This window comes from Canis aureus, chromosome 14, assembly GCF_053574225.1.
Source record: "Canis aureus isolate CA01 chromosome 14, VMU_Caureus_v.1.0, whole genome shotgun sequence".
Lineage (NCBI taxonomy): Eukaryota > Metazoa > Chordata > Mammalia > Carnivora > Canidae > Canis > Canis aureus.
Genome location: NC_135624.1, coordinates 21,364,580 through 21,381,183, shown reverse-complemented (window position 1 = coordinate 21,381,183; position 16,604 = coordinate 21,364,580). Strand labels below are relative to the sequence as shown.

Below are 16,604 nucleotides of genomic sequence, written 5' to 3'. Positions count from 1 at the left end.
CCAAGATCCCATTTTCTGGCTATATCTTTCCATCTCTTAGCCAGTAGTTAAATGAAGCTGATACAGCTAAGAGCAGCTCCATGATGCATTTTATCTGAAAATTATACAATCTGTGGAGCCCTCTTTAAGAAAAATAATACACAATTACAAATGGAAAAGTGGTATAAAAATGAATACCTATAAGAAAAGAAATAAAAACAAATCACTAAATTTTAAAAGTAGACACCACATTGAAGATTCACTAATAATCATAACATTTTAATTAATAAAGTTGCGAATCTATAGTTCTTTTTTTCACACCTGTAGGCTGCATATGTTTGGCTGCATTCATGAATATGCAACTGACCTACTACTACTTATTGATAAGTGCATCATTTCCCATTGCAAAATAGCATCAACTTTGCAAAAACCAAACTTAGGAGTCTTCCTGCATGTTCCATTCACTTTCATTGGTGTATTTATCTGCCTCTGCATAAATTAACACTATTTTGTAGCTTTAAAAAAATGTTTAAATTCAGCCTTCCAGTTTTGTTTTTCTTTTTTTAAGGTTTTCTTTGGCTGTTTTTGGTTCCTTTCATTTCCATATACATTTTGAATTGGCTTATTAAATTCTGAGAGAGCTACTTCTGGGATGTTTATTGAGATAGCATTGATCTATGCATAAATTTGAGGGTCATCTTATTCACATTGATCATCTTAACTATATTGAGTCTTCCAATCTATGAATGTAGTTTTACTTCCAATTTCTTAAACAGTCTTTAATTTTTCTCATTATCACAATGTCCTGTTTGTTGTAGAAGTCTTAGACACCTTTGTAATTTTATTCCTAGATATTTAATAATTTTGTTGCTGTAATAAGTGGCATATTTTTCATTTCATGTTTCTAATTATTGATTTCTGATCATATAGAAAGAAAATTGAGTTTTGTATGGCTAAACTGCAAAAACTCAGTACAAATAGTTAATCTGTAGATTCATTTGTATTTTTTTAAAAATAAATTTATTTTTTATTGGTGTTCAATTTGCCAACATACAGAATAACACCCAGTGCTCATCCCGTCAAGTATCCCCCTCAGTGCCCGTTACCCATTCACCCCCACCCTCCGCCCTCCTCCCCTTCCACCACCCCAGTTCGTTTCCCAGAGTTAGGAGTCTTCATGTTCTGTCTCCCTTTCTGATATTTCCTACCCATTTCTTCTCCCTTCCCTTCTATTCCTTTTCACTATTATTTATATTCCCCAAATGAATGAGACCATATAATGTTTTTCCTTCTCCGATTGACTCATTTCACTCAGCATAATACCCTCCAGTTCCATCCACGTTGAAGCAAATGGTGGGTATTTGTCATTTCTAATGGCTGAGGAATATTCCATTGTATACATAGACCACAGCTTCTTTATCCATTCATCTTTCGATGGACACCGAGGCTCCTTCCACAGTTTGGCTATTGTGGACATTGCTGCTAGAAACATCGGGGTGCAGGTGTCCTGCCGTTTCATTGCATCTGTATCTTTGGGGTAAATCCCCAACAGTGCAATTGCTGGGTCGTAGGGCAGGTCTATTTTTAACTCTTTGAGGAACTTCCACACAGTTTTCCAGAGTGGCTGCACCAGTTCACATTCCCACCAACAGTGTAAGAGGGTTCCCTTTTCTCCGCATCCTCTCCAACATTTGTGGTTTCCTGCCTTGTTAATTTTCCCCATTCTCACTGGTGTGAGGTGGTATCTCATTGTGGTTTTGATTTGTATTTCCCTGATGGCAAGTGATGCAGAGCATTTTCTCATGTGCGTGTTGGCCATGTCTATGTCTTCCTCTGTGAGATTTCTCTCCATGTCTTTTGCCCATTTCATGATTGGATTGTTTGTTTCTTTGGTGTTGAGTTTAAGAAGTTCTTTATAGATCTTGGAAACTAGCCCTTTATCTGATACATCATTTGCAAATATCTTCTCCCATTCTGTAGGTTGTCTTTGAGTTTTGTTGACTGTATCCTTTGCTGTGCAAAAGCTTCTTATCTTGATGAAGTCCCAATAGTTCATTTTTGCTTTTGTTTCTTTTGCCTTCGTGGATGTATCTTGCAAGAAGTTACTGTGGCCGAGTTCAAAAAGGGTGTTGCCTGTGTTCTTCTCTAGGATTTTGATGGAATCTTGTCTCACATTTAGATCTTTCATCCATTTTGAGTTTATCTTTGTGTATGGTGCAAGAGAGTGGTCTAGTTTCATTCTTCTGCATGTGGATGTCCAATTTTCCCAGCACCATTTATTGAAGAGACTGTCTTTCTTCCAGTGGATAGTCTTTCCTCCTTTATCGAATATTAGTTGACCATAAAGTTGAGGGTCCACTTCTGGATTCTCTATTCTGTTCCATTGATCTATGTGTCTGTTTTTGTGCCAGTACCACACTGTCTTGATGACCACAGCTTTGTAGTACAACCTGAAATCTGGCATTGTGATGCCCCCAGCTATAGTTTTCTTTTTTAAAATTCCCCTGGCTATTCGGGGTCTTTTCTGATTCCACACAAATCTTAAAATAATTTGTTCTAGCTCTCTGAAGAAAGTCCATGGTATTTTGATAGGGATTGCATTAAACGTGTAAATTGCCCTGGGTAACATTGATTGCTTGTATTTTTTGGATATGCAATCACATCATCTGCAAATAATGACACTTTCATTTCTTTGTTTCCAATTATTGTGATTCTTATCTCTTGTTCTCACCATTTTTCTCTAGCTAGGACCTCTGCTATGATGTTGCTTAGAACTGGGGATGAGGGCTGTGGCTCATCTCGTTTCCAATCTCAGGAGAGAAGTGTTCAAGATTCCCTTATTGAGTATGATTTTTAATAGGTTTCTCTTCCTGGTGTTGATATTACCTTTCAAATTAAATGTTACCCTCTAATTCAAATATATTTTGAAACACGGATGGGCGTATGTTTAATAAATATTTTTCAGAATTTCTGGAGTTCTAAATGAAAAAGTTTATTTTTGAAGTGAAAAAGAGTGACATTTTCCTGGGCCACTCTCTTTTGGTAGGCCTTGAATGCCAGTTCAGTTTGAGCAACTTTGTGCATGAGCTTCTCAATCTTCTAGTGCTGCCTTGCTTATGAATTGGTGAATGATTTGAAAGGAAAAATAGTACAGAATGCACAGCCACCTTAGTGTGTTTCTCTTCTCCTCCAGATTAGGCCCCTAAAGTCCTATTCAGTTTGGTAGCTCTCCCACACATTCAAATTTATATTTGTTTTTTTGTTTTGTTTGTTTTGACTCAGGTAGTCATTCTTAACAGATGGATTAATGCAAGTGAATTTCTCATAGCTTATAGCAGAAATCTGAATTTTGTTTTATTATTAATAGTAAAATTAAGAAATTTCTTTACCTTTGCCACTTATGATTGATGATTTATGTAAATTAAAAATATTGTCAAATTTGAGGATACCTCTCTAAAATCCTTTTCATATATGAGCTGTTGGGTTTGAAAACATTTTCCAAAGCCCAGCCCTGGCCCTGTACATTTCAAACGTTGTTTCTTTCCACAACTCACACATTCCTTGTTCTAGATGTGCCAAGACACATTCATATGATGATCCAATCTCTACTCCTGCACTTTTTCACCATGACTTGGGAGAGATCTGCACTGTAAGTGGTAGGAATATTCTTGGAAGCTATTCCTAGATTGAAAATATTAGCTATAACTGTATGTGGAAATAACTGCAGACTATGTAAGCATATCCCATAAAGTCTAAACTATATGTTTCTCTCACTCAAACTCTTCTTGGTGAGCTCCCAAAATACTTGTGTCCACTCCCTTGATCAGCTGATACAAAGAAAAATGTAATGGAGGGAAGCTGAAGCAGGATACAGTGATGCATTCTCAATGAGGATCACCTGCTAAATGATCAGTTCTAGAGGGGTGAAAAATCTTACTATGTTTTTACATAAAGCAAAAATATACACACAATACATAACAGATACATAGTCCAAGGGCAGTATTAAAATTTCATTTGGGAGGGCAATTAGAAAAAAATGTCTAACAAACTGGTTGGTTTGGGGGGCAATATGTCTAAAAAGGCTGGTTAAGCAAAAAAACAAAAAACAAAAAAAAGGCTGGTTAAGTAGGAAATAGTTGTGCTTTTTTAAATGTTAAGAGACATTCTTTTAACCAGCTGAGGATAAAATGCCTTACTTTACAAACTTTACCAAGATATATGGCCATGTGCACCCATTGATAAGACTCTTCTCAGGGACTTAGGAAGGAATCTAAAAAGTGTGGGGGCTCTGAACCAAAGTTTCATTAGTTTAATGGTAAAACCACCCAAAATACATACTACAGAAAGAATCATAATCGATGAGGAGTCCTTCTAGCTTGTTCCAGCTATGAGAATTTCAATCACAGGTGAACATACACAATAAGCCACTGAATCAAAAATAAGCGTAGCGATTTCTTTTCAGTGGCACTACACTCTGTCCCTGCTCTCAAATGCAGGCTGAAGGAAAATTCTCAAAGGAATGAGTTGGAAAAGGACAGGGAGAGAGGAGGTACCAAGCTATAGGACAAGAGGAGTGGGGCCACAGTCTCAGCTTCCAATACATTTATCAGCCTGCCCAAGAACATACCGCAGGTGCCTAAGAGGTACATGATTGGTTATGCAGCTGCTCAGGCACATATGGAAGGAAGGCTGCCGGATATGCATCAAAGCTGCAGAATTCTGTTACCTGTGGCATTGAGTTTCCCCAGATCTGTACCTTTGCACAAGTATCTCTTGCCTCCCACCTCAAATGCCTTTCCCTGTATTTCCATAAACATGTCACTGTTTTTCAAGACCTAGGTCAAGTCTTTATATCAATCTGGCCTTAGTCTCCCACATGGTTCCTATAGTAGTCATTTAGTTATTTAGTATTATAATTCTTTCTGAGAAAGTCCTATGTCCTATTCCCTAAATAGTCTATGAGCTCTTTACAATAAAATTGTTAATCTCATTCGCCTTTGTATCTTCAAACCAAGTAGAACAATCTCAGTATGAACTGCTGGCCAGCAGAAGCTATTGGAACCTGCTATCATTCAATGAGAAGACAATACGGAGGAGTGCTTAGATAATAAAGAGGAGGCCACCCCTGTATTATAATAGGAAAGTAGTAATTTTGTGCAGGATTGGGACAAGACGAAAGGGTATGAATATATACACTTAAAGTTTCTAATCTGTTAATAAATCCCAGATGCAGAATCATTATTATTTCACTCAGTTTAAGGAAAAAAAATATACTGGGGGACCTAAGTGGCTCAGTCAGTTGGGTGTCTAGCTCTTGCTTTCAGCTCAGGTCATAGTCTCAGGGTCATGAGATCCAGCCCCACATTGATCTCTGCACTCAGCAGGAAGTCTTCTTGAAATTCTCTCTCTCCCTCTCTCTCTGTCCCCTCTTCCTCCTCTCTCTCTCTCTCAGATAAATAAGTAAAATCTGAATGAAAGAAAGAAAGAAGAAAAGAAAGAAAGGAGAAAGAAAGAAAATTCTTCTGCTGTGTGCTGCCTTGAGTCTTACGAATAATTGCTTTCTACTACTGAACATGCTTTATGGTCACGATACCCATTTTAATTGTATCAAGTATTATAATCAGCAGATTCTAGGAGATACTTCAATACAGAAACTACCAGAACTTTATGTTTGATTCTGTCTCTGAATTTCAGTTTAACCTTGCTCAAGGCCTTTATTTATTTTTTTAGACACATTGTTTATGTATGAAAGGCACAGCTAAGATATGAAGAAAAACTCATGTTTTAAAACAAAGAAAAGAGATCATTTTCATGATACAGAGTCCTTCAGAATATATCAAGGGTGTGATTGATTTGCTTCAAACTGCCACTGGAGGAAAGGAAAATATAGCTTACCCTTATTGCCAATGGGCCCAGTCTTGCCAATGTTGCCCTGGTCTCCTGCATCACCCAGCTCCCCCTTAATTCCTGAAAAGCAAAGCATGTCATCTTTATATGCTAAGGTCTTATACTCCTTTTGAAGATGTGGCTAACACATGATATGCACTTGAAGGAAATACCAAAAGTGCACTCTTCTATCTGTGGTATGCGACACATATCCTGTGCTTTTTTTATCTACCTTAATAGCATTATAGTGTTTGTATTAAAACTAAATGTGGTTAAGTATGAAAATCCTGGACCCAATAATATTAAAATGCTTACCAACACAATACTTCTAAAAGGTCTATAGTAGAGGATGTTTAATCTAAAGGTCAAATAAAGGGCTGAGCGGAAGAATTCTTATATTTCATTCTAATTCTATTCCTCTGCAGCCCCTTTTTGGCTTCACTTTGAAAGCCTATTGATTCCCTATTTTAAGATTTGACTATCTTAGGGCAGCCCGGGTGGCTCAGCGGTTTAGCGCTGCCTTGGGCCCAGGGCGCCATCCTGGAGACCCAGGATCGAGTCCCACATCAGGCTCCCTGCATGGAGCCTGCTTCTCCCTCTGCCGGTGTCTCTGCCTCTCCCTCTCTCTCTCACTGTCTCTCATGAATAAATAAAATATTAAAAAAATTAAAAAAAATAGAACCTCTGATCTTTAAAAAAAAAATATTTGACTATCTTAGCCATTTTTTAGAACAGGAAGAAATGTATAATCATAAAATCTAGTGATCAAAGGGACATCAGTGATTGTCCCACCAATTTTTCCTATATATATATATAGGAAATATAAATATAATATAAATATATAAATATATATTTATATATAAATATATTATATTTATATATAATAAAATATATTATATTATAAATATGATATATTTATATTATATAAATATATAAACATAAATATATATAGTTATCAATTTTGTTTCTTTCTATGATGACTTAAAAAATACCTAACAGCTATTAAACTGTATCTGTGATAATTTTGCAACTATTTGTATATAATTATAAAATATTGTACATATTTATAGAATAAGAAGAGTTTAAATCAGTATTTCTCAATTTGAGATCTCAAAGGCCTGAGTTCTTTTTTTTTCTCTTTAACTTTCTGAAGATTTTTGAAATCAGTGGTCTATGACCACTGCCTTGTAGCAGTTGGCAGGAAATATGTCCGATGCTTGGAAGACACACACTTACACATCACGTCTAAAGCTATATTTTGGTGAGATTGCTCTTGCTTTGTGAGTAAAAACACTCCTTAATAGCCTTTGTGTCATTCTCATTTTCTTTGCTCTGCTCTTCCCATACCCCACCATTTGCTGACAGCTCTTGAAAATAGGTGAGTCAATGGATCAGACAACTCTTTCTGAAGTTCCTTATCTTCCTCCTTAGGCTCTAGGCCATCCAAAAAGAGTTGCTTAGCAGTGGCTTCTGAGAAGAGACATAGCTATCAACCCAGCTATATTTCTAAAACTCAGGGTTTCTTAGATGTTTCTGGAGACTGCTATTCCCTAGAGCTCCTGGAGTGTCCACTCCTGTCCACCCCAAGAAGGCAGCTTGAGAAATGCATTGAGTCCTATTGACAGTGTCATAAGAGCTCCCTGGCGGTGAGTAAATTCTCATCCGAAATACATTTCATTTTTCTTCGGAGCAGAGAGTGTTACAAAAGCTGCCAATTTCCAGGGCAACACCAGTAGAGAGAGAAAGCAATTCTAATATTAGAATGTCAAATTCATGTCATTGCACTTACCTTTTGGCCCCATGCGTCCCACTTTTCCATGTTTCCCCTCCTCTCCTGGATCTCCTTTTTCACCATCATCTCCTTTTGAAATGGAAAATGAATGAGTAGAGCAGCTCAAATAATAACATAGCACATCCTTTCCAGGTTATGGTGGTGAAGATGGTTGGAATCCATTCCTCAGCTCAGTGCTTGCCTTATAACTCTGATGTGACTATGTGTATTGGCCCACATGGACTGGACACTCAGGGGAAGGGAGGACACTTCTGGTATCTTTTGTCTTTTATTTTTTCCACATTGTTGGGGGAGGTCATTAGGGGATGTGATCACCCACTGGCCTATACCTAGAATTGACCTGGGAAGTCAATCAAAAGCTTCTCCTCTTCCTCTGTCTTGAAATGTATGAGCCACCCACTGTTCCCACAGTGGGAGCCATTTCAAGGAGGCAGCCTTGAGAGAGTGAGTTGTTGAGACCATCTGGCTGGTATATGTGACTCAACCCTGATAAGGCTTCTGTATAAACGTTTGAGACTGGCAGACGTGTGGAGACCTTTTCGTACCACCACTGAAGATAAGCCTCATATGTAACTTCCCTTGCTTATTAACACAACCACCTACCAATCCGGATTGATCTGCTTTGTTTCTTGGTTCTCCCTTGCTCTTGGTGTATGTTGAGGGAGGGCGTCAGAGAACAGTTTCAAATTTTCTGCAAGAAATTCTCATTTTTGCAAACCTACTAATTTTATGCTCAAAGAAATATCTTTAGTGGTGATTTCCTGAGAACTTTGTTTGGTTTGACAAATCTTTTTTTTTTTTAATTGAAATGTAGTTGACAATATTACATTAGTTTCAGGTGTACAACATACTGATCTGACAAGTCTATAGATTTTGCTATGCTCTCCACAAGTGTAACTGCCATCTGTCCTCATGCAATGTTATTATAATACCATTGACTATATTCCCTATGCTGTGCCTTTCATCTCTGTGATTTATTCATTTCATAACTAGAAGCTTGTACTTCCTACTCCCCTTCACCCATTTTGTTCATCTTCCCACCTCCTTCCCCTCTGACAACCACCAGCTAGTTCTCTGTGTTTATGGGTCTGTTTCTGCTCTTTGTTTATTTGTTCACTTACTTTGTTTTTTAGATTCTACACATAAGTAAAATCATATGGTATATGTCTTTGTCTGACTGACCTATTTTACTTAACATAATACACTCTCGGGGATCCCTGGGTGGCTCAGCGGTTTGGCACCTGCCTTTGGCCCAAGGCGTGATCCTGGAGTCCCGGGATCGAGTCCCATGTTGGGCTCCCAGCATGGACCCTGCATCTCCCTCCTCCTGTGTCTCTCTCTTTCTCTCTCTGTCTATCATAAATAAATAAATAAATAAATCTTAAAAAAAAAAAAGACTCTTACGGAGTCTTTTAAAAAAAAAAACCATAATACACTCTAGGTCCATCCATGTTGTTGCAAATGGTGAGATCTCATTCTTTTTATGGCTAAATAATATTGCATTATGTGTATACATATACATACACATATACATTATATGTGTGTATATGTATACACATATATGTATATAAATATGTGCATGTATACATATTGCACATATTTATATGTGTGAAAAATCCTTATTTTTGCTGGAGAATTTGGCCAGTTCTGGAAACATGTACATGTACAAACATGCATGCTGATGTGTGATATATACATATACTACATATATTTATATATAATTATCTAAATATACAAAAATTATAAAAATATATAAATTATAATTTATATCTGTAAATTATTACTCTGTGACTGCATGCTTGAGAGCCTCAAAATTATAGGCATAGACCAGGAAGCTAAGAATAGAAGACAGCTAGGAATGGGGATGCACAGCGGTTCTGTGTGAGCAGCACCTACCTTAGTCACAGATGGGTCTAGCTTTAGTACCTTGCCCAGTCAAGGACTGAATGAGTGCTTTAATGAAAAGTGTCTGGGGAGCACTTGGGGGCCACAGTCAATTAAGCCTCTGACTCTTGATTTTGGCTCAGGTCATGACCTGAATTGTGAGATCAAGTCCCACTTTGGGCTCCGTGCTCAGTGGGGAGTCTGTTGGAGATTCTCCCTCTGCCCCTCCTCCTGCCCATGCTCTCTCTCTAAAATAAATAAATCTAAAAAAAAAAAAAATAGATATGTCCTGGACAGTAAATCAAAAGCCCTGGATTTTCACATCATGTTAGTCACTGATGAGTTGAGCAGACCTTCAAAATCAGTAATAGAGCTTATTGGCTTTGTAGTAAAACAGATCTGGCCCTTCTCAGCTTGACCACTCATTATCTGGAGAAATTTGGTTATGTGATATCCCTTTCTGAGTCTAATTTCCCCCTCCTGCAAATTGAACTAATAACATCTACCAAATGAGGATCCTTGTAAGAAGTTTAATAAGATAAAATGCATAAGAGACATGGAACATAATCCATGCAACAGTAGCTATTGTTATGTTTTACTTCATATTTGAGTTCCTTATCCTCAATATGAACTTCATACCTGCACTCCCTATGTCTCTCAGTTGTTTTTTGACCAAGAAGGTAAGTAGGTGAATATGCTTTGAAAATAAAGAGCACCATACACACAATATTATGACCTGCATTATCACCACACCAATCTCAAGATAGGAAGGAGTCCTGTCCAGGCCTAGCAAAAAAGAAGTAGAAAGAAGTAAATAAAAGACTTCTAATGACAAAAGTGAAGCTTCTTGGATTAGACAGTTTGGGAGGGAGAAAGTTGAGATGTTACTTATTTATCCAGAAAAAGCATGATCAACCTCTCTTTTTCTCACAGAAGAATATTAATATATTAAGTGAAAGCATAAGTCAAGTATGGAATAGTTGGATTTCCAGGTCATGAGATTGGTTAAACATTAAAACACTTCACACGTGAAGCTCTAAAATCTCCTTTCAGGGAAGGCTTTCAAAAAAGAACACACAGATGATTTGTGTGATCAGAACAGAGAGGTGAAGTGGATGAACTAAGCGGCATTTCTTTAGATAAACTTAATAGCAAATGTTTATTGAGTAATTATAATGTATGCCAACACTGTTAATCATCATACCAATTCTAGGAGGTGGAAACTATTATGGTGCCATTTTATGAATGGAAAAACAGATTCAAAGAGGTTAATAATTTCTTGCACTTTGTCATAGAGCTTGTAGGTGGTGCAACGAAATGTGTGTCTCTGTGCCTGGAGATCCCTACCAATAAACAACTGTCCCTTCCAATTTAGGATACTGTGACCCTTAGCAGATTTGGGAGTTTAGATAATTTGACATTGTGCCAAATTTTTTGAGGATAGAAAAGGGAGATGCAGAAAGAATGACTGCTTTTATTCGTTTTTAAAAATGGAAAACAGTGGGGAAGAAAAAAAATAGCCTAGTATCTCAATGACTTAATTTACAGGGAATGTATCCTTGAGGTAATTCAGTATCACTGAGACTTGGCTTTGCCACTCACCATCTGAGGGAGCTTGGGAAGTCCTTGACCTTTTCTAAGCCTTGATTCATTCACTCATTTGTAGAATGGACAAAATACAAGTTTCTTGAGAGAGTTTTAGGAAAGATAAAATTGCAGAAGTATTTTCCTGTAGGAAGCCCCCTCCAACACTTTCAGGCTGGGCTAAATTCTCCCTTTAATTACCTTCATGGTTGAAAATAATGAACTTTGTACTGAGTGAGCCTATTTTTCTGTGCTGTGATCCTTATAGTCATCTGGACCTGTGGGATGGCTGGGGTCATGGTTGATTTATTCTAGCATCCCCATCATTTGACACAGTGTTTGACTCTTGGTGCTTAATGAATATAGTTGAACTGGATATATTTTGTTAGTCATAAAACATTTTACAAGTGTAATGGTAGTGTTTGCTGAATACTATGGGTCAAAGGGGTTCCTAGTCCTTGATACACATCCTATCACTTGATCTCTATAACAACCTTTGAGATGGATACTATTTTAAGCTCCATTTTTCAGATGAGGAAATGGGTCAAGAAAGGTTAATAACTTCCCAGGGCCACATAGCTTGCAAATGATAAAGCCAGGATTCAAACCAGGGCATCTGCCTTCAAAGCCCATGTTCTAATCAAGCTGAATGATTGGGGACAAATTCTTGTTAACATTTCTGGGGTTGGAATTGTTCTTCTGTGCAATGGGACCAAAGACTGCAAGTCCTGTTCACCAAAAGGCAAGATCAAACGCAGGCATGTATGTGAAGCACTTTGTGAATCATGAAACCACACAAATGTGAACTATTGGTGCTATTACTATTCTTCTTCCCTTCCCCATTCCTATGAGCTTTCCCTTTGATTTTCAAGTAAATATCTAACTGAAGGCAGCCAAACGAGTGACTTAGTCATCTACTGCTCCCTGGTGGCTCCTGATGGAGACCTGGGAGGGTGAAAATAGGATTATTATTCTTCTGACCTGTGTGCCTGTATTCCAGCCTGGTGGCGAGCAGGCTGCTGGCAGAGATGAAGTAAACAACTTGTGCCCTTGCCTTCAGCTTGTATCCTGAGTTCATTTGATCTTTGGGACTTGCTTTAATGAGAACAGAAGAGAGGTATAAAAGCAAGCTTTGGAAAGGATCCCCCACATGGCTCACAGTTGTCTGCTTTCATCCTCTTGGCAATATTTCATTGGATTAGTAGTGCAATTTAGACTTTCTTTTTTCTTTTAAAAATAGCTACTTACATTTTAAAATTAAATGAAAAGCTATCAATTGAAATGAACCAATTTCAATTTTACAAAAATGATTTGTTTTGGCCCCCCTAGGCCACCAGCTTGCTGTGATAATCTCTCCAGCAGAATTCCAGCAGAGCACACAGTTGACCAATTTTTCTTAGGTAAAGTTTTTTTCCCCAACAAGCAAAAAAGTCTTTTAAAATTAAATTCTAGTTTGAAATGAAATAGCTGAACTTAGGTCAGTACCCCCTGCTCAAAGGAAGCAATTATTAAAAATTAGTGAATTGGTTTTGAAAAGGCTAAAGAAAATTCACTAGAAGCTGTACTTTTCCCACAGCCAAAATAATCTTATGGGCTAGAGGAAAGTTGTTGGCAATCCTTCTCCTGATCAGCCTTAGAATTGAGTAGAATAGATGGTATGGTGTGCTTTATTAATTGAGCCAGGACTTTTCTCTAGAATATATCCTACCCATCTCTACCTACACCTTTTTGCTGATTGCATTCTCATTCATGGAAAGCTCTGTGGTCATATCAATTATTCCCTGGACCTCTCATATGCACCAGGTGTATCAGTATGGTCATACAATGGACTATCTCCCAGTACTTTGATGTCCTCGATCACAACCTTACCCTTTCACTGAAATATTCAGCCATTCTTGGGACCTACTATGTTTGCTTTTTCCCCGTTCACTTAGTTCATCAGTCTCTCTGTGCCTTTACTTATCTCCCCATGTGTCCTGAATTCTTTCAACTCACTCATTCCTACATCACTCTCCCTAAGGCAAAAGGAGTGCCTTTCTTCGGTGAAGAGGGCTCTGGAGCAAGTTATCATTTTTCTGACGCTCAGTTTCATCCATTAAATGGAGAAAGCAATCATTACTTCATAGGATTGTTGTGTCCCTAACGGGGACAATGCATGAGAAGTGTTTAGCCCAGTGCCTGGTGCTTGGTAAAATCATCTGTTCTTCTTTTAATAAGTCAGAAGGTAGGTATAAGAATGATTATCATCCTCATCACCAGAAATGACATCTCTTTTAAATCTTCCTTGAGGTATCTTGAGGTATTCACCACCTCAATCCTTATTTTTAATCATCACTTACTTTTTTACTTGATTATGTATACTAAGTAAATTTTCACATAAAGATAAATAAATATAAATATATACCCGTTACTGAGATTTAACAATTAACATATTGCCATTGCTCCATCTATGTATTTTTATTGATTTTTTTTTAAAAAGTAAATTTCAGACATGACATATCTTCCTTAAATACTTCAGCAAATCTCTAAAAGATAAGAACATTCTCCTATGTCAATCTTAAGTTTTAATTGGCTACAGGGATTTACTAAAGTCATCTTTATGGAGTTCTGTGACCTTGTTTATCTTGGATCCATACTACTGTGCTGTATATAAACTAATAAAAAAGATAGAGGAGCAGACATTCAGAGGAGTAAACCTAGGTTTGGTGAAAACAAATCATGACAAAAATTCCATTTTTCTTCTGAAAGGACTACTAATAAATTGAGAAACGACCATGACCAGAGTGGCTGGAAGAAGGCACATTTCCACTGGTTATTCACAGAAGACTACAGTTCCTGTGAAGCTGGAATGATGTTTTGGTGAAATCTGTGGGCTTCGCTCTTACAGATCCTGAATTCAATTTCTAATTATATGCCTGTCCAGCTTTGTGAACTTAGGTATGGTATTTAACCTTTCAAAGTTTCTGTTTTATCTGTAAATAGAAATAAATAGAGTGCCTACCTGTTTAGTCTCCCAAACTGAGGGCTGTTTGCTTACTCTGAGACACATGGTACTTTGATTCATTTTGATAGCTTTATAATGGAAATTGCTGGTAGAGGAAGAAATCAATAAAAAGATTTCTTATTTCCTTTTTTCCCTGTCAAATATATTGCAGATAATGTGTAGTATTACCTGTACTGCTCCTGCCCATTCCCTGAAGGTGGGTTTTTTCAGCTCTCCAAAGGTCTTATACTCTAGAACTGGTGCCAAGCACTTGGTTAACAGGAGCCAACAGGAGAAGGTGACCTGTAATTTAAAACCAAGCATCTGCAAGCATGGCTCACTGACCCTCAAAGATAGCAGTGGTCATAAACTGTGGAGAGATTACAGACCCATGGTGACATTTCATCGCAGTTCTCTTTCCTCATTTGAGACACTGAGGGGTTTTTCTTCATATTTCTTTTAATGAAATCATAAAAATGAGCAAGCGTGATTTCTAAAAGAAAAATGGTTTGTAGACATTACTTTGTATCCTCATTACCATGAGGCAACTTATCTGAGACCTGACCTTGGCCAACCTGGCTTAAGAGCAACAACAAAATAATAATAATAATAATAATAATAATAATAATAATAATAAACACTATACTCCATGAATAGAAAAAGGTCTTTCCATGACAGTAAGACAGACATCCTCTAAGAGATTTTCCAAGGCGTTTCCCAAACATTACCTTACTCAGTTATGATGAATGTGCTTGGAATAAGACCATCCTTGTAAAACAATTAATACCTTTCCTAATACATTCAAAACATTTGCAAACTATTTATTTTAGTTCTACAGCAGGAATATGGTTACAAAAGAACTAAGTTCATGTTAGTCTGTAGGAAACTGCTGCCTCTAAGGAGAAAAGCTGTCCAAGGGAGAAAGGAGCTCTTAACAAAAATGCAATTTGCCAAGGGTTTCAGCCTCAGAACCACAAGTCTTTGGAAACGTGGTCCTATGAGCAGAACAGGAATTTTGTAGTCTGTTATGGGCTGGATTGTTTCCTCACCCCCAAAATTCATATGTTGAAGCCCTAATCCTGGTACTTCAGAATGTAACTGTATTTAGACATAAGGCCTTCAAAGAGGCGATTAAGTTAAATTCTGGCTGTTTGAACAGTCCTAATCCAATCTGACTGGTGTCCTTATGAGAGAAGGAAATTTGGACACACAAAAGGATACAAAGGATGAATGCACTTACCCCTGAAAAGGCCATGTGAGGACACAGTGAAAAGGCAGCCATGTGCTAGCCAAGGAGAGAGGTCTTAGCTAACAGAGACCAAATCTGTCGACTCCTTGACCTTGCTTGGACTTCCCAGCCTCAGAACTGCAAGACAATGACTTCCTGTTGTTTAAACCACCCACTTTGTGGGGTTTTTTTTTATTATGGCAGCCCTAGCAAACTAATTAATAGTCAGAGACCTGGGCTCAAATCTCTACTTAACAGCTCTTTAATATTATAGTAAATAAGTCCTCTCTCTGCTTCAGTTTCCTAAACCAGAAAATTGAGATAGTTACACTTTTCTTATGCAGTTGCTTAAAGATTAAATAACATTATAGATGACAGAGCTAACAGGATCCCTGTGCATCGCATGTGCCCTTATCGATCCGCTAACTATCTCATGTGTCATGGGAATCTACTGCTTTCACCTTCCTGGTACCCTCAATCTGTGCTTCCAATAACGACCCCACTCATTTCCAAAGGAAATCATATTCATTTATTCTTCGTCCATGTGGTTTGAACCTAACCCACAGTGATTGGTACAGCAGTGGGCATGTGCCATAGTAAGAGGCAATGAGTCTCAATTTGGAGATAAGCCTCCTCAATAACGCAAGCAGTTACAACTTGCAAAAATGGAGACTTGTTCTTGGGGTTGCAGTGAAGACAGACTATTATTGAAATGTCTGAATCTATTTTACTGCCATGAAGGGAGAACCTTCTTTATTTTTATTTTTTATTTATTTTTTTTTATTGGTGTTCAATTTACTAACATACAGAATAACACCCAGTGCCCGTCACCCATTCACTCCCACCCCCCGCCCTCCTCCCCTTCTACCACCCCTAGTTCGTTTCCCAGAGTTAGCAGTCTTTACGGAGAACCTTCTTTAAAATGAAGTCATTATTGAGGAATATGGTATGAAGGCTGAGTCCTGAGCACATTGTTCCAGACAGGATGTAGCACAGCTTGAGTCCTGCCCTGTGACGTGACACTATAGATTCCCCTTCTTGCCTCTGTTTGTTGGTCTAACTAACCAGTTTAAGCTTGGTTTGTATTTGGTTTCTTTCACTTGCAAACACAAGTTTCCTTACTAATAATAGAACTACTAGACACAGATCAGGAAAATGAGAGCCTTCCTCTGAGGAGATGAAAACCTTAGGTGAAGATGGGCAGGTAAATATGTGATTGTTGTGATAAATGCTGGAAGAGCAGCTGTTACGGGAGCATAAGGAGGAAA

The 16,604-nt window shown here is 37.8% G+C and overlaps 1 protein-coding gene across 2 annotated transcripts in view; it reads right to left on the bottom strand.

Moving 5' to 3' along the window:
- The window catches only part of COLEC10 (collectin subfamily member 10), a 41,268-nt gene that overhangs the window by 10,876 nt on the left and 13,788 nt on the right, over positions 1 to 16,604 (bottom strand). For both annotated transcript variants that reach the window (XM_077847049.1, XM_077847048.1), the window contains exons 2-3: positions 7,655 to 7,726; positions 5,875 to 5,946 (exon numbers count right to left, since the gene is read on the bottom strand). In XM_077847049.1, the coding sequence (XP_077703175.1) occupies positions 5,875 to 5,946; positions 7,655 to 7,726 (144 nt within the window). The remainder of the gene's footprint in view (positions 1 to 5,874; positions 5,947 to 7,654; positions 7,727 to 16,604) is intronic.